The 20100-nt window shown below is 46.4% G+C and overlaps 1 protein-coding gene across 1 annotated transcript in view; it reads right to left on the bottom strand.

Moving 5' to 3' along the window:
- Positions 1 to 20100, bottom strand: part of gbe1b (glucan (1,4-alpha-), branching enzyme 1b) — a 73438-nt gene that overhangs the window by 42329 nt on the left and 11009 nt on the right. Inside the window, exons 2-7 of the mRNA XM_023826143.2 lie at positions 19444 to 19613; positions 9343 to 9458; positions 5616 to 5741; positions 5305 to 5440; positions 3060 to 3150; positions 2124 to 2333 (exon numbers count right to left, since the gene is read on the bottom strand). Coding sequence (XP_023681911.1) covers positions 2124 to 2333; positions 3060 to 3150; positions 5305 to 5440; positions 5616 to 5741; positions 9343 to 9458; positions 19444 to 19613 — 849 coding nt within the window. The remainder of the gene's footprint in view (positions 1 to 2123; positions 2334 to 3059; positions 3151 to 5304; positions 5441 to 5615; positions 5742 to 9342; positions 9459 to 19443; positions 19614 to 20100) is intronic.

Below are 20100 nucleotides of genomic sequence, written 5' to 3'. Positions count from 1 at the left end.
CTCAGCACGATCATGTCCTGGATAAGCATTTATTGTAAATGGATGGAGGTATGCTCCAATGTGGGCTCTTTGGGGAACTGAAGATTTTAAAATTTGACACAAGGCACAAACACTTTTGTGGTTCTAGGTTTTACAGGCGAGTCGGATTCACAGGATTTAGCACTAAATTCAAATAAGCTGCAGTACCTTTAACAGTAGCAGGAACACACACAAAGCACGTTCACTTTCCCAAAAGGCCAAATACTAAACCAGGCGTGACAAGACACCGGGAAGCAGCTATCGGAACCAAAAACCACCGTGAACATCACCACGGAGCTGGATCTGCACACGCCCACCCCCTGCCCCCCCCCCCCCCAAACATCCCGCAATGCTGAAGCCCTTGTTATTCTGCACACACAACGCCTACTAAACAAATGTGGCACTGCTCATTTACAACAAAGATACATGCAGAGACACAGAGACATTTTAACATACTCCAGATGAAGCCCCACAGCAGAAATCTGTGCCCTGTGGAGTCCTGCCTAATGCCTTTGAGCTTCAGAAATAATTGCTGACAAACATAAGGAAAAAACAACAGCAGTGACAAAGTAAACAAATAAATAAATAAGCAAACAAATAACAGACAAATAAAATAAATAACAGACAAATAAATAAAAAAACAAATAACAGTTCCCGTCTAGTTTTACATCTAATGACACTGGGTGCTCATTAAATTCAAACTCTGCATATAGTGGGTAGGCCCCGTCGTCTTTCAAATCAGGCTGCATTTGGATGACAGAACACGACACTGCTGGCTGCTGCTGTTTATCTTACGCTTGTTCTTAAGAGTCTCACGGTCCCCTGGATGAGAAGAAAGCACAGACTATGTCTTTGACTCGCCACGAGGAGAAAGATTAGAGTGAGAAATGTCATAACTACAATCAGCCAGTAGGTGGGGCCATGGTTAAAGACACCAGATTAAGTTCCAGGAACTGACCCTGCTATGTTTATCCAGAAGCTATCTGAACTTTCATGTCTTTGAGGTTCTTTACAAAACACGCCTCTGTTGGCTCTGTTGAGGTTTGGCTCATATGGACACAAAGTTTAAAATTAAGTGCAAATTTCAGCATAATGGTCAAACTTTCTGCAGTAGATAATATTAGACAGAGCCGTTTTCATGAAAGGTGCAGACCACAGTGAGCTAATGGTCATTAGGTACCTTTAACAAAGATGGTGTGAAATCCTTTATTCTTTTTTTCCCCCATCTCATTGTTGAACAGCTCCCAAGTTTTTGCACAAGTATTTTTTTTGCACAGTGTTAAAATTAATCTGGAAAGATGCGAATCAAAAACCCACAAAAATGGCTGAACCTTGGTGCAAAGAAAGCGGAGAAGTGAAAGGTCAAAAATCTAGGTATTTGAGTACAATGAACATTTTATTCAAAGGGGAATGACAAGGTGACGGAGGGTCTTCTTGGTGCGGTCGTCTGACTGATCATTAACAATCGTCACGGAAATGCCGGAAGAATGAGGGGGGATTGAGGGCAGAAACAGCTCTGCTGGGAAATGTGAGGTCACGGTCACCACGGCGATGGTCCTGCGAGCACCTGCCCGCGTACAGCTCGATACGGGAGGGCTGAGCTCTCGCAGCCCATCGCCTCCGGGCGGCCAGGCACTTCCCGTGCTTTTATCTCCCAAGCTCCTCTCCCTTCTCCGAATCTCCATAATATAGGCAAAAAATAAAGCATCCCACTCAGAGCTGGAAATTTTCAGAGACACTGCGAGGTGGGTAAGGAGATGACACACAAAAACACAGCGCTGGAGATCAGAGGACAGAGGAACGCTATTCTGACACAGCGGGGAACTCTGCAGGGAACAGAGAGGCAGATGCAGAGGAGAGCAGAGGCAGGGGCAGATGAGCGGAGAGGAGAGGAAGATGAAGAGGAGAGAAGAGGCAGACACAGAGGTAGGGGAGAGTAAGACAGTAGAAGGGAGAGGCAGATCCAGAGGACAGGAGAGGAGAGGTAGACGCAGAGGCAGGTACAGAGGGGAAGAAGAGGAGAGACAGACAGACACAGAGGAGAAGGAGACACAAAGTAGAGGCAGATGTAGAGCAGAGGCAGACACAGGCCCGGACTGCCTCACCTGGAGTAGTTGAAGAGCCGGCTGCCCCATAGGCTGTGCTCCCCACGTGGTCCTGAGTGGAAGAAGCAGGAGTCGGTGCCATCGAACAGGTTTAGGCCGTCCTCCGTGTTCTTGGAGGCGTGACTGTGGACCACGTCCAGCAGGACCATGATGCCCAGGGAGTGTGCCACGTCGATCAGCTCCTTCAACTCATCCGGGGTCCCATAGCGGCTGTTCGGATACACCCCCCGACAGCCCCGGGACCACAAGATACATCACTTTCCCGCCCGGTTCTAAGAAAGCAAGAAGCGATTGCCTGCAAAAATGCCTTCAATATTGTTTTTATAATTCAGTATTCAGGCAACGGGAAAAAATAATCCCGAGAAACCTTTCTACAAACAACACATCAATTTTCATATGTACCTCGTCCAGAGAATATACTGCCAGAATCACATACGCAGGGTGCGAAATATGGCTTACATTAAATATAATTTACAGTTTACACTCAAGCTGTACTTTACACTTTTTTTTATAGATAACATAAGCACACAATCTTATGATCTATTCATTTAAAACTGACTCCACATTACTACATTTGCCTGTATACTAAATATTTTAGGCAAATGCTTCTTTCCAAGTAAAATACACCGAGAGCCAGAAAAAAAGAATAATTCACTAGCTAACAAATCAGCCATTCACTGGTAAATTGAAATGACAGCTTTTTCCCTCTCAAACTTAAAGTGCCAGAACATCCTCAGACTTTCGTTTTTCTTTTTTTTCTTTGCAGAGTTCCTTCGCATCTCTCGCCTGAGCGGTCCAAACAGAATAGCAAACGACCCTTTGTGACTGCCCCCCCCCCCCCAAAAAAAAATATTTTATCTGGGTCACAGAAATCCCAAGAGAGGCGGCCGCATTTCCGGAAGGTTCTTGTCCTCCGGCCAGCAGTGAGCGGTTTACCTTGACGCGGCGAAGAAGCTGGTGACCTGGTAACCGAAGCTGGCATAGTAGGCATGTTCCATGATGGCCATCAGCTGTATGCAGTTATAGCCTGGGGAGGAACAGCGGGCACAGATGAATCAGCACCCTGCACTTAACCACCCTGCCTAACCTGGAAAGGGCCCCACCCCCTTCATAGTTCCTACAGATCTGCGTGGGAGGAATCTCGCTTAATTAGAGATGATTGTTTCTGACAGCCGCTCTAGGAGGTTTGGGTAACGGCGGCACCTCGCGGCTCCTGGCTGGGGGGTCTGTAGGGCATGGAGGGTTAGCATGTTTCCCGCTGTGACTCCTCCATGCGGGATCCTTCAGAGGCTCCGGATTCCTCCCACAGTCCAAAGACATGCAGGGGAACTGCTGTAATTCCTCTAAACAGCCCACAGTGTCTGATTGTGTGTAGGAGTGCACACTATATGGCCAGAAGTATGTGGACACCAGCTTGTCTTGCATCTCATTCCAAATGCAGTGATATTAATATGCAGCTGGTCGGCCCTTTGCTGCTGTAATATCCTTTACTCTTCTGGGAAGGTTTTCCATTAGATGTCAGAACATTGCTGGTGGGACTAGCGGCTATTCGGGTTAGGTATGGATGTTGGGTGATCAGGTCCCGTTCTGTCACATTTTTACCTTCACAGTCAGCTCACTGGTGGTTGACCAGGGCTGCTGTGGAGAGCTGACCTGTCGGAAAGATGGCATCCTATGATGGTGCCAAGTGGAAAGTCACTAACTGTACGGCCACTAATCCTGCTGCTATTGATCGCTGCAGGAGATTATGTGACACCCTGTGCTTAACTACACGCCGTTGTCAGCAATTCCTACAAGGGATAGGGGTGCCCACATACTTTTGGCCATAGAGTGTGTATGAAGCAGGGCGCTCTTCTGCCCCCGGTTATTCTGTACTGCATAATTGTGTAGAAGATGGATGGAGAGATAAACAACTGTCCATGGCTGTGCATACTGTCGACGGGGAAAAGAAAGCCTGGAAGCCCCAAAGAATAAGTGAAGTTGCACTTTTTTAGCACTCTACTTCCCAGGAGTTTTAGGCGGTCAGTCAAAAGGCAAGAGTTTAGGTCCTTGGAGGATCTATCCGTTTCAAATCTCGAAATACCGCTGCCGCGGCACGGAAAGGTTTATTCCCAGAGAGGATTTCTGGGTCGAGCAACCAAACCGAACGATCCACGTCACAAAAAGGAATTACTTAGATGTGGATCTTTAGAGTGTTGGATCTTAGTCTGCTATGTTGACTTTGCTGGTGACATCTAGGACTACGACCGGCCTCAATTCAGCAAAACACTATTCGTGGTGGGAGGATGAGGACCAGCTGGGATTGCTGGGTTTTTAGGTTGGGACCTGCGGTTATTGAACAGATGAGTCATCTTGCTCTGCAGGAATTCACCAGGAGAATCACCCGGCAACTTCTTCAGGCTGTGTGCTAAGCTACTAAGCTGCCAATCACCCCCACATATCCACGCTGGCCTGAAAGAGGTCCCACAGTAACAGCGACAGTGTGCTTCGAGTTATAAAACTGGCATGAATACCACCACTCTCTGAGCGCCACCCCCCCCCACCCCTCCCAATTTCCCCAGATTTGTCCTTAGCCTGGTTTCATCGCCGCTCTACAAACAAAGCGTGTCCCAACGCTGGGAAACGAGTCCCAGAAGGGTCACGGAAGTGCTGACGAAGTGAGTTGCTTGATTTACACGACTCCGCAGCCCTGGGTGCTGAGGACTCCAGGGTAGCTGGAACGCTGATTAAAAACTGACAGGCAATAAAGCATCCCACGATACTCGCTCTCTGTCCCTGTGACCAGATAGCATATTGGTTTACTATGTTTTTCAGAGCACAGGAATGAACAATACGGATCTATCATCCATCCATCCTTCCATCAGCTTATCTTGGGTCAGGAGTTATGGAGCGATCATCCGTCCATTATCGAGTACAAGATTGCAGTGAAGAATATACCAAGAAGCAAAAGGTAGGGGGATGCCAAGGAGAGGATACCACTCTGGAATTTTTAGAGTAACTGTTTAGTAAACATGCAAGGAGTCCAGAATCTGTATCCGGCAATAAGAGACAGCGATGCAAGCTAATTGTTGCTTGAATTTATAGAGAAGTTTCAGATTCCTGATTTTGATTCAGTTGAGATAACCCTTTACGTCACATGGCGCCAAGATTAAAGGCGGTTTCGTTTGATTTCATCACTCACCGAGATCTTTGATTCGAGGCAGCACATTGGCTGTGAAGTTGGTGTAAGACGCCACTTTCCCCTCGGGGGAGGCGATCCCAACGTGGGACTCGTATATCCTCAAGCTCCTTGGCTTCTTGGGGCGAGGGTGGGTGGCCTGAGGGAAGGGGACCACGAATTCGTACAACGGAATTATTCTCAGCAATATCGCAGGACGGAGCCATCCGACGGGGCACACAAATAAATCCTCGTCTTCAGAAATTCAGAAAGGCAGGCTCCTTTTAGCCTTTTTTCAAGCGTATCCTTAGAGAGAAACATCTCCATGTACTCACCTGATAAGGGTGCGGGGGGTCCCAGTGCACCCAGTCGTAGATGACAGCTGTGTCCATCTGCGTCACATATTTGGCCCAGGGCGAAATGCGATACAGTCGTTGGTGGTCTTTGGAGTGCACCACCACCTGGGCAAGCAAAACAAGCAGCTGGACTTTCCACCGTATCGTTGAGAAAAGCACTACAGCGACAGGGCGTCCATCTGTGCACACCCAGAAGATACAGAAGGCACGGACGCAGGAGCTGCTGCAGGAATTACCCAACCTCCGGACTGAGCCCAGCTTAATCCCCTCTGCAGAGGGATCAAAAGGGTCGGGCGGCTTTCGGCACCTACAAATGTCAGCTCCGCTCCGTGGCGGAAATCAATTTGCGGATGCGTTTGTTTAGAGGTCGGAGATGGATCATGTAAAGGAGCCCATTATTGCCGTTTCACTTTCTAGTCACAGGACTCAAATCCAGGAGCACCCAGGCAGCTATCCCTGCATTAAAGATACAGACAGCGAGTGGTAACAGCACTGACATGTTAAGGGGCCAGGCTGTCAAGGAGGCTCTCGCTCAAGTAACAGATGGGCAGCATTAGACACAAAGTTAGACCCTAATTATCACCACTCTACTTCCGTCAAAGATCGAAGGAATCCCATCACGCAACGGGAAGCACCCAGAGCTGCAACACGATCATCTTCCTGTCCTCTCTTGGAATCCCAATGACTAAGCCTGGGGGGTTTAATATTAACCACTTAACACTTTACACATCTATCATCCATCACCCATAACTGGTGGCCCAGCAGAGGGTCACAAAGCGCTTGGAAATTATGTCAGGAAGCTCAGGGCATGAGGCAGGGGATGCTCTGGATGGCAAACTGGTCCATCCCATAGCACACTGTCACACACTGTCACACACTGTCACTCACTGTCACAGATCATTTTTTGGCCTGTGGGAGGATGAAGGAGGGGCCAGCAGAAAGCCCGTGCCAACAAGGGAAGAACAAGCAAGACACACACTCACACACAGGGACACACACTTTTGTATTTGTAACGTTGTGGGGACCGTCCAATCATTTCTTTGGGAAAAACCCTAATCCTAACTATAACAACCTTAACCCCACTCAGCCCTAACCTTACCTATAAGTAACCAAATAAAATACAAATCAATTTTTTGTTTCCAGTCACAGATTCTTATAAAATGTAGTATCCTCTTGAGGGGACTGAAAAGCTGGTCCACACAACATCAAAATAAAATGTTTTTATTACATTGTGGGGAAGATTTGGTCCCCACAATAAAACATGGACGTAACCCTCACACACACACACTCACAGAGCCAGGAGCGGGAATTAAGCCACAACCCTGGAGTTGTGAGGTCATCACAACATTGATCAACAATTTATTATACACAAATCAAAGGGAAAGACAACTTAATTATTCAATCTGATGCAATATCTATCCTTCCTATAGATGATGCAGTAATCTGTCAGTCTCCTCCCACAAACTGGTTTGCATCCATCTTAAACAAGGGTGGGTCAGGAGAGTTCATGGGACACATTTGGCTTAAAAACGGATTGTAGCCTAGCGAGGCGTCCCCACGTGGCGAGCGCAGAGTGTGCCCCTGAAGGGCTCACGGAGCAGCCGTACACATCCCTGCAAATCTAATTTGCCGCAGAGGTGGACCGGCGGGCTTTTAACACGCGGCCCGCGCTCAGGCGGGACTTTTTCAATGTCAGCTCGCCGTCAAAAGCGTAATTGGATTTTACTTCCATCACGGCTCGTTCTTCTGCTCTCCCAGAGAGCGTTTTTCAGAGATGGGAAAGGTCATTTCAGGCCTAATGACGTTCCAGCTGGTCCGAATCTCGGCCCGCGTACCTAGATGTTCTGCATGGTGCTACGACGGGTTGCGCTGATTATGCCGATTGTTAATTGAGTCCCAATTGGTTCTGAAATGCAGTCTTCATTCCATCTTATTTTAACCACTACTTCACTCCCTCAGATACCGCCTATTAAGACCCCCCCCCCCTCAAAAAAAAAGAAAAAGAAAATAAACTGAAGTTTATCAAGTAATAAAAATTATTTTAAAAGACCTAGATCTTTTTTTTGTGGAGGGGGGGGGGGGTGCATTAAAGCTATTTGAGGCTATAAAAGTTAGATGATGGATGCTGACAATATCCACTGTCAGACAGCCACTCTGTTAACGGAGTGCGGCACCCAACTCAAAGGAAGTCTATAGTGCTTGTGGAAAGATAATTATCATCAAATACGTTTAAAAGGTTTTCTGTTATACGTCTTAGACTGGTGCCCTAATGGGAGAAAAAGTGGCACCTGTGCTCACAGACCAGCAGATACTGCCAGGTAGCTGAGGAAGAGGCCAGCTGGGTCACACCCTGCGGGCAGACGAGTGACTGGGGGGGCTTTTAACAGCCACACTCACCCCTCCCCAACGTGGCACATAGTCAGGGCAGCCTGGGAAACACCACAGGCCGGAGAGCAGCAGGGCATGGCTTGCCACATTGTGCCGTAGCGGAGGTGTTGGCTGCCTGCCAGCACCTGCCCACAATACGCCATCCGCCGCCTGCCTCAGCCTTCGCTCGACGGCTCCCTCTACTGGCAAAACGTGGCAGGGACCATCACATGCTTTTATGGGACTACAGAGTGGGGCAGGACAATGGAAGGACAAACGCAGGCAGGGAGCCCAATGAAAGCACAGAAAACATTCTTTTTTAAAGAGGCGGGGCCAATATATGAACGATAGATCCAACATGGGGATGGAGGCTTCCCAAAGATCAAGAAGAACAGTTAATGAAACGATAAGAGGATTAATTAATGACAGAGAAATGTATAGAACAGGTCCTTGCTCTCCAATACATTTCCAAGTTAGTCTGTATCTTTTAAATCTTTTATCTTCTAATTTAGGATTTTGCAAAGAGGGATGGCCCCCCCTAGGGGGGGGTGGGTCAGGATGACCGCAGAGATGAGTGGTATGAGGGCTGCTCTCTAATGATCATTTTCGGGATGATTTGCACGATTTCTGGATTCCTGCACGCGAGGGTCACAGAGGTGAAATCCTCACTGCCGCTTTCTCATGCGCTTCCCAAAATATAGCATCACAATTCCCATCAAACGATAAACATGCTGCTGGAATGGAGCTCAGACAGCCTCTTTGCCTTTGTCAGTGCCCTGGTCGGCCCGGTGAGGATGTACAGGGATTACAGTTAAACTGCTGTCCTCGGTAAACAGGGCGTCCGTGTTTATGCTAAAGACCCCTGATCCAGCTGAACTTTCAACTCGTGGGGAGGCAGTGAGTCCCCTCTGGCCAATTAAGAACGACTGGATCAATTTAACCATTTACGTATACACCAACGAGCAAAAAGACACTATAACTATCCCCGCGTGACGTGAATAATGCTGACTATCTTGTGAAAATGGAGCGTGTCGACGTCTGGGATATATTAAAACGGTAAGCTGACACTCGGTGCTCATAGTCGACATGTTTAATGCATAAGGGGCCAAATCATTAGGGTGAGCCGACTGGGTCAGAGGATCTCCGAGGCGGCAAGGCTTGTGGTGTGCTTAGGGTCAGCCGAGGCAAGGAGCTACGGAGAGCGGACTGAGGAGGGAAAAACCATGAACTGCTGACAGGATGCTGGACAGCATAAACAGGAGAACTCTGCTAGTATCTTGACTGTCCACAGTCACACCAACTTCTACGCACGGGAGTTAAGGGAAAAAAGATGACTGACCTTCAGCTTAGACAGGTGAGGAACTGCTGGGGTCTTGTCCTGCTTGGGGGGCAGATACAACTCCCATTTGCCAAACTCCTTCTTGGTGTAGGGGTGAGAGAAGTTGTCCCAGCCATCTGGCAGGGAAAGAGGCACAAGAGGCTTGCTTACTGGGAGAATTCACCAAGAAAGATAGGCCTTCTTACTGTTTAATGCAACAGCAACTCATAACAGAACGGCATGCAAGTTCATCTTTAATAAAGTTAGCGCTCAACATGCCTCTGTACATGTTGAAATTTTTATTTGTCAGACCACAGGACAGTTTTCCGTTTTGCCTCAGTCCATCGTCAATGAGCTCAGGCCCAGATAAGTCGGCGGCGTTTCTCGATCATGTTTCCATATGGTTTCTTCGCTGCATGGTAGAGGAGTTTCATCCTGATTTGTGGATGCAGCAACAAATCTGTTCACAGACAATGGATTGTGGAAGTGTTCCGGAGCCAATGCAATGATTTCCACTATGGAATCGCCTGAGGACCAGAAGATCTCGGCTATCCGATATTGGTTTTAAGCCTTGTCCCTCATGCTTTTTTCCAGGTTCTCTGAATCTTTTAATGACATTAAGTACCATGGATGATGAAATCCCCAGAATATTACATTGAGGAACATTATTCTTAAAATTGTTGCACTATTTTGCCACGCTTTCCCAGTCTTTCACAGAATGATGAACCTCTCGTCATCTTCACTGCACAGAGACTCTGCCTCTCTGGGAGGCTCTTTTTATACCCAATCATCTTACTGACCTGTTGTCAATTAAACTAATAACCCAGGTGTTTTGTTTTAGCATTACACAACTTATCCAATCTTTTCTCATCCCTCTCCCAACTATTGTCAGCGGTGCTGCTGGCATCAAATTCAAATTGAGAATATTTGTCATAAAAAAATTAAATGTTTCAGCACTTGGTATGTTGTCTTTCTACTATTTTCGATTAAATAAGGGGTTATATGATTTGCAAATCATTGCATTATGTTTTTATTTACATTTTACACAGCATCCCAACTTCTTTGGAAACAGGGTTGTAAATCACATCTTTATGCTCATACAGCTTGATAACTAGCCTGGGTAATTCAGTAACTGTTTTTAGGGCAGCACCAGGGCCTCTAGATCAGGCATCCAGACCAGAGCATGATCTGAATAACCATGCAGGCTGACTGCAATTTTCACAGCACATACATTGATATAATGACCAAACCCCCTTATTATTAACAAGAATTCCAATGAAGTACTCTCTGATTATCAGTCATTTCACCCATCCATCCATCCTCAAAATGCCTTGTATTGCCCAGGCCCACAAGGAATCTGGAGCCTATTCCAGGAAGCACAGAGCAGAAGGCAGGAGACACCTAACACAGAGTGTCAGTCTCTCGTAGGACATAAACATAAACAACCAAAAGGCAATTTATTGACACCAATTCACCCAATCCATCCGCGTTGCTGCCTTTCTGTCCCTTCCTTGCACGTACTCCATGTCTCGACCAACATCCAGATGAAAGCAGCCCAGCACCTTTCACCAAAGTTCTGAGGAATCCATCACAGTGAGGTCACTGCTGCACTCCCCGAGGGCCGGTGAAGCCTGGCGGCTGGGGGCTGGGGGCTGGGCACATTATCCCCGTGTGCGATGGCAACCGGATCAGCCCCGCCGACACAATGATCCATGCCAACGCTCATTAAAACACTCTGAGGCTCGCGTCCTCCTCGACGGGTACTGCACAGCCAAACAATGGGGGACCTCAATGATAAACCTGTCACATGCTCCCAGCCACGGCAAAATGCCCGACTCCCTGGGAAATACAGCCCATAAGACCCTAAAACCTTACGCATCTCACTTCAGAGACCTTATTTCAGATCAGTGCTTTAACTTTATGTGGCAGCTTATGCCAGAAAAGATTACAAAATCAGTAACAATAACTGTAAGGAACAGCAGGCATAAGTCTGAAAAGACTATAATTTTGAATGCAATTACTGCTTGCATTACAGGTGAAAAGAATGAAATAACAGTAATTATTTATATGGCTGGCAGGACCCATTTGCTTCCACCTCAGCACCCAAACTTACACAGCTCAGTGTTTGACATATTTATGTATTTTTAAAGCATTTTGACAATATGTACTGGAAAAGGGGGCATATGCACCAGACACCCCATAAAAAGCTATTGGTTTCAGTTTTGTCTCATGTGAAGTGTCTTGATTTCAAAGAACTGTAACTTTGCATTAAATCTTTAAATGGTCAATCTGTATACTTTATATCTCATGCCCTGTGATAGGCTGCCATCCCATCCCAGTGTTCCCAGCCCTGAGGCCTGTGCTTGCTGGGACAGGCTTCCCGTAATCCAGTACCGGTCAAGCAGATAAGGCAGGTTGGTGGATGTCTCTTATGCAGTATTTGATCTTTTAATAAATAATGACAAACTTCCAACAGGGGCAGGCAAGTCCATATCAATGGGATGCCTCTGTGTGCATTAATGTAGGCGTTGTAAAGCCAGGAACACAGCATTCTGATACACAGCAATCAAGAAAACACGACTCTGCTTATTACAGCTGTCATGATTACTCAATTACTCAATTTTAGAACTAATTTGAATATTTCTTCTTGATTACCTTGCAATATGGCAGATGGAGGACGGAGCATAGCGGACAAGGGTCCCAGTAAAGAGTGAAAAGCCTCAGCTTTGTGCCAGCAAATCACATTAAAAGTGAATGACAAAGTGTCAGATTTAAATATCACAACAGCATGACTGCAATGCAAGTACATCTTAAAAGACTGCATCCACAGACTCACCTAATACTGCGAGGTAGACTGTCTGGGGGTCCCTGAGGACCGGCTTGGGAAACGCCGTTATAGGGAGCAGGACATGACCTACTAGCAGGGAGGGCTGCCCATAAGGGGGGAGAAAAGGGAGGACACTAGTGATGAGGGCAAGAGGAATGATTTTACTTTCAGGGCTGGGCCAATACCAAATACCTTACTATTGAACTGAATCGGATCGATAAAATCAGCGGTATTGCCCATCTCTGCTATAAGCAATGCTTTTTGGCCTTCTGGGTAGCCTTGCCTGTCTTTGTCATCAGTTGGGCTGAAAATATTTAACTTAATTTACTTTGAGATACAGGAATCACACAATCACTGCTAAAACAAAGACAATAGTGACAGCCCTACTGCTTAATCTGCTGACCACAGAACAGCAGTCTCCTGATACTGTAGATTCTCCCACATATCATCAGGAAAATCCGGCCTTTTTTCAGTATGCACCTTAGCTTCCTGTCCAGACACTTGTCATTTTAGGACTTGACTACTTCATGTCTCTGCTAGCAGGTTTACCAGCTTATGCTGTCACAGCGCTAAAGATGATACATCCGGCACCCAATCAGCCTAAATGCTCACTGTCACACCCCTCCTCTCTCTTAATTGGCTCCCTAGGCACTAAGGCTGGGCCACATGGCAACATATTGTATCGTGATACATTTTTTCATATCAGCCGACACTGATAATTATCACAATACAATAACCCAGCCACTGGGGATGGCCAAGCCAACGTAGTTCTTCATGCCAGTACCGAGCTGAATATATGGGGAGGGCTGTGTCAGGATGGGCATCCGGTGTGAGGAGAGGAGGAAGGGTAGGAGATGGAAGCGAGGTGTTGGCAGTATGACTGGTAAAGGGAGAGAGCTGACTGATATGATGGGGAGAAGGAAAGTGTGAATGAGACCAGAAAGAAGGGGAGTAAGGCAAGGCCAGGTGTATGGGAGGTGGTTTCAGATTGTCTTTTATCATGGTGTGGATGGGAGGAGACATGAGGGAGGGATTATCCTGAAGGAAGAGTATGTCGAGAGTGTTTTGGAGGTGGAAAAGTGTGTCAGAGAGTGATGAGTATAAAGCTGGAAAATGAAGGCATGATGATGAATGATGCTCATGCACATGCCCCACAAGTTGGATGTGAGATAGATGAGAAAGAAGGATTCTGGAGTGAGTTGGATGAAGTGGTTGAGAGTCTACCCCAGGGAGAGAGAATGGTGATTGACCTCGTGCTTAGGGAAGTGTGCTTGTCATCAGAAGGTACCACTGAGGTACCCAAAGTGAGGTATTGTCCCCATGCAGTGCTCCCTGGCTGATAAATAATAGCTACCAACTGCTATGGCACATATGCAGAAGACACATCTCAGTGTTGTGCACTGTGTGCTGTGGTGTGTTGACAATTAATCACTCTCCCTCACTCTTTCACTGGATCAGACTTCAATGGGCATGCTGGTGAATGGAACAGTGATGATGAGGAGGGTAGGTATGGTGTCAAGGAGAGGAAGGTCAAATGGCAGGATGGAAGTGGCTGTTGTGAACACATACTTTAAGAAGAGGAAGGAGCACAGGGTGACATAAAAGAGTGGGGGATGAGACACACAGGTGGATTATATCCTGTGCAGAAGGGTTAGTCTGACGGAGATTCGGAGACTGCAAAGTAGTTCCAGGAGAGGGCATAGCTAGGCGACACAGGCCGGTGGTCTGTAGGATGAATTTGGAGATCAAGAAGAGGAGGAGAGTGAGGGCCGAGCCAAGGGTCAAATGGTGGAGATTGAAGATGGAGGACTGAGATCAGGGAGGGGTTAAGACGGGACCTGGGGGGCGGTGAAGAGTTACCAGACAGCTGGTGAGGGAGACAGCTAGAAAGGTGCTTGGTGTGACTTCTGGCTGGAGGAAAGAGGACAAGAAAACCTGGTGGTGGAATGAGGAAGCGCAGGAAAGTACACAGAAGAAGGGGTTGGCGAAGAAGAAGAGAGATAGTCAAAGAGATGAAGTAGACAGGAGTACAAGGAGATGAGGCGTAGGGTGAAGAGATAGGTACCGAAGGCTAAAGATAAGGTATAGATGTATGAGAGGTTGGACACTAACGAAGGAGAAAAGGACCTGTACCAACTGGCTTGGCAGAGGGACTGAGCTGGGAAAGATGTGCAGCAGGTTAGGGTGATAAAGGATAATGACCGAAACATACTCACAAGTGAGGAGAGTGTGCTGAGCAGATGGAAGGAGAACTTTGAGGGGTTGATGAATAAAGAGAATGAGAGAGAGAAGGTTGGATGAGGTGGAGATGGTGAATCAGGAAGTGCAGAGGGTTAGCAAGGAGGAAGTAAGGACGGCGATGATGAGGATGAAGAATGGAAAGGCTGTTGGGCCAGACCTGTGGAAGCATGGAGGCGTTTGCCACCTTGCCTAGACTGTTTAACACGATCTTGGCAATCTTGGAAAGTGAGAGAATGCCTGAGGAGTGGAGAAGAAGTGTGCAGGTATGGATTTTTAAGGATATGGGTGATGTGCAGCGCTGTAGTAACTACAGAGGGGCGAAGTTGATCTGCCACAGCATGAAGTTATGGGAAAGAGCAGTGAAAGCTAGATTAAGAAGAGAGGCGATGACTAGGACAGTGGAGGGGTAGGGATGCAGGGAATAGAGCTGGCGAAGGTAGAGGAGTTTAAATGCTTGGGATCAACAGTTCAGTGCAATAAAAATTTGCCAGATGAAAATACCATGGTATACTCTATTACCGAAATCAGGGCAACATTTTTGCTTAAAATTTCATTAGGACTCCCTTTAAACAGCTCCATTCCATGACAAATGATCACAAATTGAATGGACTGCAAACTGAAATCTAATTTCAATAAATAAATCAAAAATAACCATCTTTGTCATTGAATGTAACACTAGAGATCGCTGACAGAACGTTTTCTGACAGCACCGCTGCTCGTTCCAGGGGACGGGTTCGACATTGCTGGCGTCTCTGACTGTCAGCGTTTGCATTCTGTATGTTCTACTGGACGGCAATGCTACTGGTGGAGAAATAATTTCCTTAGTATTTCCGGTTTTGTTTGGCGCAAGTTTAAAATGCACAGCACCAGTCCGTCACACGTCCAACTTTACATTGCCATAGCGCCATACCTCCACCACCTTTCTGCCTTGTTTATATACAGTATTTCCTATTTAAAAAGATGCTCCAGATGCTAAGCTGTTGCCTTCTTCACAGACACTTGACGTTTCCACCGAGGAAATGGTAATATCTTAAATGACTCAGGTGTGTTACCAAAACAGTAGCATGTGGCATGCTTCGCTAACTCAATCAACACCAAATGACTGGCTGGAATTGCATTCGCTTCTGTGATGTGTTCCATCAAGCGGAGCTCGTTGCTGACAGTTCAAAGTTTCTCATTTTATTATTGCTTACATTGCATGCGACGATAAATGTATATATCATTTATACTGCCCAGGCCCAAAAGGCACCCATCTCCATCAACAGGCTCTTTAAAATGCAAGTCCCACCTCGCCCCCTTGGGTCCGCAAACAGGCTGTTGGGAGCTCACTATCCCATGTCAGAAGTCTCACTCCAGACACGATTAAACCACAGTTTTTCAAGAAAGGATATCAGGAGGTTTTGAAAAAGCACTTTCATTGCATTCTTGATGTAGTATTATTCCGATTTACTTCTGGGAGCAGCAAAGTGTCAAAGTTATAATCTGACACAGGTCTGGGTGAATAAATATTGATGAGAGCCAGTTAATTAGTAATAATTAGTGTTACACTCACTCATCAAAATGGATAAGAACGTCCATGACTCCTCCGACTAGGTAATAAGCCTGACACTATACTTAACATTAATGATTCTATATTTGTGGACCTGGGAATGACGGGTCTGGACTTTCCTCTGTCTGTTCCTCTCCTCCACCTGCAGACAGGTTTCCTCCGGCCGTTCCAGTATCTCTAAAAGGCCCTTAATGTGTGACTGTGTGCCCTGTGATCAGCCGTCATCATGGCACGGGTGTCCCCTGCTTACTGGGACAGGCAGCAGGTTGTTCTCAGCCTGCAGCTGGTAGGTGATTGGAAGATGGACATACGCGTACATTCTACAAGCCAATGCTGGTTGTTCTCAGGCAGTCTCTCAGCTACCTTTATAATTTGCTCAGCCTTCAGAAGGGTTTGTACAGGATTTCTCCATATCTGCCAGTCTATGTTTGACAAAGGGATATAAGGAAACAGAGGGGGGGGTGTCCCATCCAGGGTACCCAATGCAGACCTAGACACAGCACTGTCCCTAATAAACATGCTTTAGTCTGCTCAGTGACATGGCACACCTGCTTGTCAGACTAAATGAAGAAGCACTCTTAGATGCACCATAAACACTGAGAAAAGTGGTGAAAATTCCCATTTTATGACTAAATGCAAAACATACATCATCATTTAGCTCCTTCTACACATACAAATTCAGTTTTGAAATGTACACATCAATGTGTAATGGAAGGAAGAAAGGTGGATTTGATTTAAGAAACAAAGCTGGAATTAAACCTCATCACTGTCTATGTGCTGAAAATTGAACCATACCTATCCCACTCGGGGGTGGGTGTGTGTGTGTGTGGGGGGGGGGGGGGGGGGTTGACTTGAGGCAGACACCATAGATCCCACATCTGCTACCCAGATTCTGCAATCGCTGCTGTACATTGACTCGAGACCCTCCTTGACATTTAATTTGGCATCTTATTAGCAGGATTTTGGACACCCTGGCTGACACTGCCAAAGCAATGCATCACTGCATATGCAGTTCGCCCGCTGTTCTCTCGCACTGGCTAGTAAGCCTGCTTCTACAGCCTCACTGCACACCGATTCTCTAGCTTACATTCGCTTTTCTGGGCTGTTACCGCACATTAATACGGCTGCTAGCATAATGCTATATACTTGCCATATGGAAGAGGGTCCAAGAGGCCCAAAATACTTATTCTAAAATGCCACACAAATTGACAGTCAAGCAGGGAAAAAAAACTGCGAGCAATGAAACAACTGAAGAAATTAAACTGAACCATAGCTAATAAAATTCACTTGTGGGGAAAAAAAAAAAAAAGCTAGTAGGTGACACAAATACTTTGAAAAAGACCAATAAATGAAATATTTGACATAAATTCCGGTTTGCCTAAACATAGTATCAGTCACATCTAGCACTACTCTCTTCCCATATAGAAAGCAGTAAAAACGTGTGGTGTAAATCAGGTCTTTTCAGATTCAAGGGTTTATAAAGGCCAGACTCTCGCCTGGTACTCCATCGTACGGCTTTCTGTGGCGGCTCCTGCTGCACGGCGAGGCTGCGATTTACGAGGTTCTTAAAAACCCACCCAGCCGCTATTAAAACTTTTACAAGTTGGTTTAGAAGCAGCAAAAATGCGGAGAGCACCAGTCAGCCCGAGAGGCCGAATTACTACAGATCGCAGAATAGCATTAATCCAGTGAAAATAAGCCCAATTTAAGGTTTGTTTAGCATATCAAACGAAATATGAATCAGACCCAAATGAGCATCACGGCAGAAGGTATTGATGAGCGCTCCACCCCCTGGCTGAAGAGATTACGCGCAGAATAAAAAGCTGATAAAATCTCTGTCACCATACTGCATTTTACTGCATTCACACTTTACTTCTGTTTTGCAGCACGCTGCAATAGCTGATCCCCTACGCCCCCACCCCCACCCCCAAGCTAATTTCAGGGCGGGGGTGGGTACAGGCATCCCTCTGGGGCCTCTTTTGATGCTTAAGGTTTAGAATGTATATGTTTTAATATTACTTTACTATTTCATGGATATTTTTAAAAAGTATGACTTATTGCGACATTTTCGGGCTGCAAAAACAGCAAACCTTTGTAATATACAGTATACTATTAGTGTATGTTTAAGTATAAATAAAAGTATTTAATTGATTAGTTTTGATAATTTGCAGACTTATTGCTTGGCAGACCAAAAAATACACAGACCAAACCCTATGTTACAGTATAACTAAATAAATGACTATAAATAGTTGTGCTTCTGGTCCCCGAACTGGTCACACATATTAATCCCTGTTTATTCATTATTTTATCCTGCAGTAAGCAGAGGGTGGGAGGGCAGGAAGGACACTGGCTCTCTGCCGCTTCTCGCCGTGAGAGATGGATACAAAGGGGATTTCAGACGGAAAGCCGGCAGTAATTGCAGGGCTGGCGTTTTCGGGAGCCCAGTGACGCCCAGGCGAGGCGTCACTGCAGGAACGAGCCGCCGCTACCCAGCGTGGGCCTCTGATCTCACGGCCGGCTTTAAAGCAGCTCGGCATCATAAATAAATCCCAAAGAAAGCAAGCAGCATTCTGTGAGGGGGGGGGGTCATGGGAAGCTCCTGGGGGCCAGTGATGATCTGAGGGTGGGCAGCAGGTCTGTGTATGTGTGCGCGTGTGTGCATGCATCCACAGGTGTGTGCGTGACAGTGGGTTTGCACGGGTGACTTTTGGGGACTAAAATGTCCACAACTCAGCTTTCATCTTCATTCTTTAACCAACCCTCTCCAAAAATCCACAGGATGAATAAACAGTGAAAAAGGCTGCATCTCACCTGAATACACAGAGGTTAACGGGCATACACACACACACACCCAGACAGACACACCTACACACACCCAGACAGACAAACCTACACACACACACACACGCACACTGACACACACACAGGTAGCCAATATTCCTCTCTCCCCAGCCATCTGATGGTCCATAAGTCCTTTCCCGGCTCTCATGACGCTCCTGGGGGCATCTAAAGTATCAGAATGTTGCCTAGCGCCTTGCCAGGTTCACTGGGTGCCCGTTTTTAAATAAGCTACAGACATTCGGCAGAAAACCTTGCCACACCGTTAACATCTTATTCCATGGGTACAAAACAGTAAACTGATGCTTCAAAACAGTTCCATGTATAGATATGAATAGATAAACGTCAAACTACTGAAGGAAGTACAAGTACCAGAACCTTGGAAGAATAAAAGATTTGACAAAACTTTTTTTGCAGGGCTCTATTAAAGATGAAATATCTCCATCTGAAATGACTGACATACAAATTCACAAACCACTGGAGAGCACAATCTATAAACGATTATATATTTGATTCTGTCAAGTAAGGAATAAATTATAAAGGCTACAGGCAGTTTCCTTGGTAAAACACACACACACACACACACACACACACACACACACACACACACACACACACACAAAGGGGCTGGAGATCAGCCACGTGGGACAGTCGAGGGGTTACTTACTAAAATCTCCGGTCAGGAAGAGGGCCTCCGTCCCTGGGGCCCATTCCCGGAACAGGAGCCCGTTGTCGGGCTGCCGGGTCACACCCATGCTCTGGTAGCTGAGCGTGAAGCGATCGAAGCCGCCCTCTGCCTCCTCCAGCAGGTGGAGCTGCTTCTGGAACAGCTCATACCTTCAAACACAGCACACAGGACAGCAGCTTCACTATCGACGATTACAAATACTGCGTTTGGCACTATATACTCACATTAAAAATGAGTTATTTATTTATATAGGAAAAAACTGGGATGATATGAGAAATTAATAGAACAACATAAAACAACTTGTTGAATTTTTTTCGTTATGATGACTAACTGATTTAACAGTATATATAGAAGAAACCAGCATATTTTAGGTCAATAGCTCGGCGCCAGTCCTAGCCAGAGCGCCACCTGCAGGCCAGTCTGCTTCATTCTGCTGATTTCTCCTCGATGACAGTGTCTCCGACGATGTCAAAGTGCATTGCACAACCCGCTCAGCAGAAAACCCCCCTGTATACAATTCTGTCCCCTGCTCTAGTGCTGGGTGGGGGGGTAAAACAGCATATCAGAATGAGAACCCCCCCCACCCCCAAGGTGCCTAGTTAAATCATTCAACTCACCGAACTCAGACCAGAGCCA

The sequence above is a fragment of the Paramormyrops kingsleyae genome, chromosome 17 (assembly GCF_048594095.1).
Source record: "Paramormyrops kingsleyae isolate MSU_618 chromosome 17, PKINGS_0.4, whole genome shotgun sequence".
In the NCBI taxonomy this organism is placed as follows: Eukaryota; Metazoa; Chordata; class Actinopteri; order Osteoglossiformes; family Mormyridae; genus Paramormyrops; species Paramormyrops kingsleyae.
The sequence above is the reverse complement of the archived record's forward strand: the minus strand, read 5'-3'. Positions and strand labels throughout refer to the sequence as shown.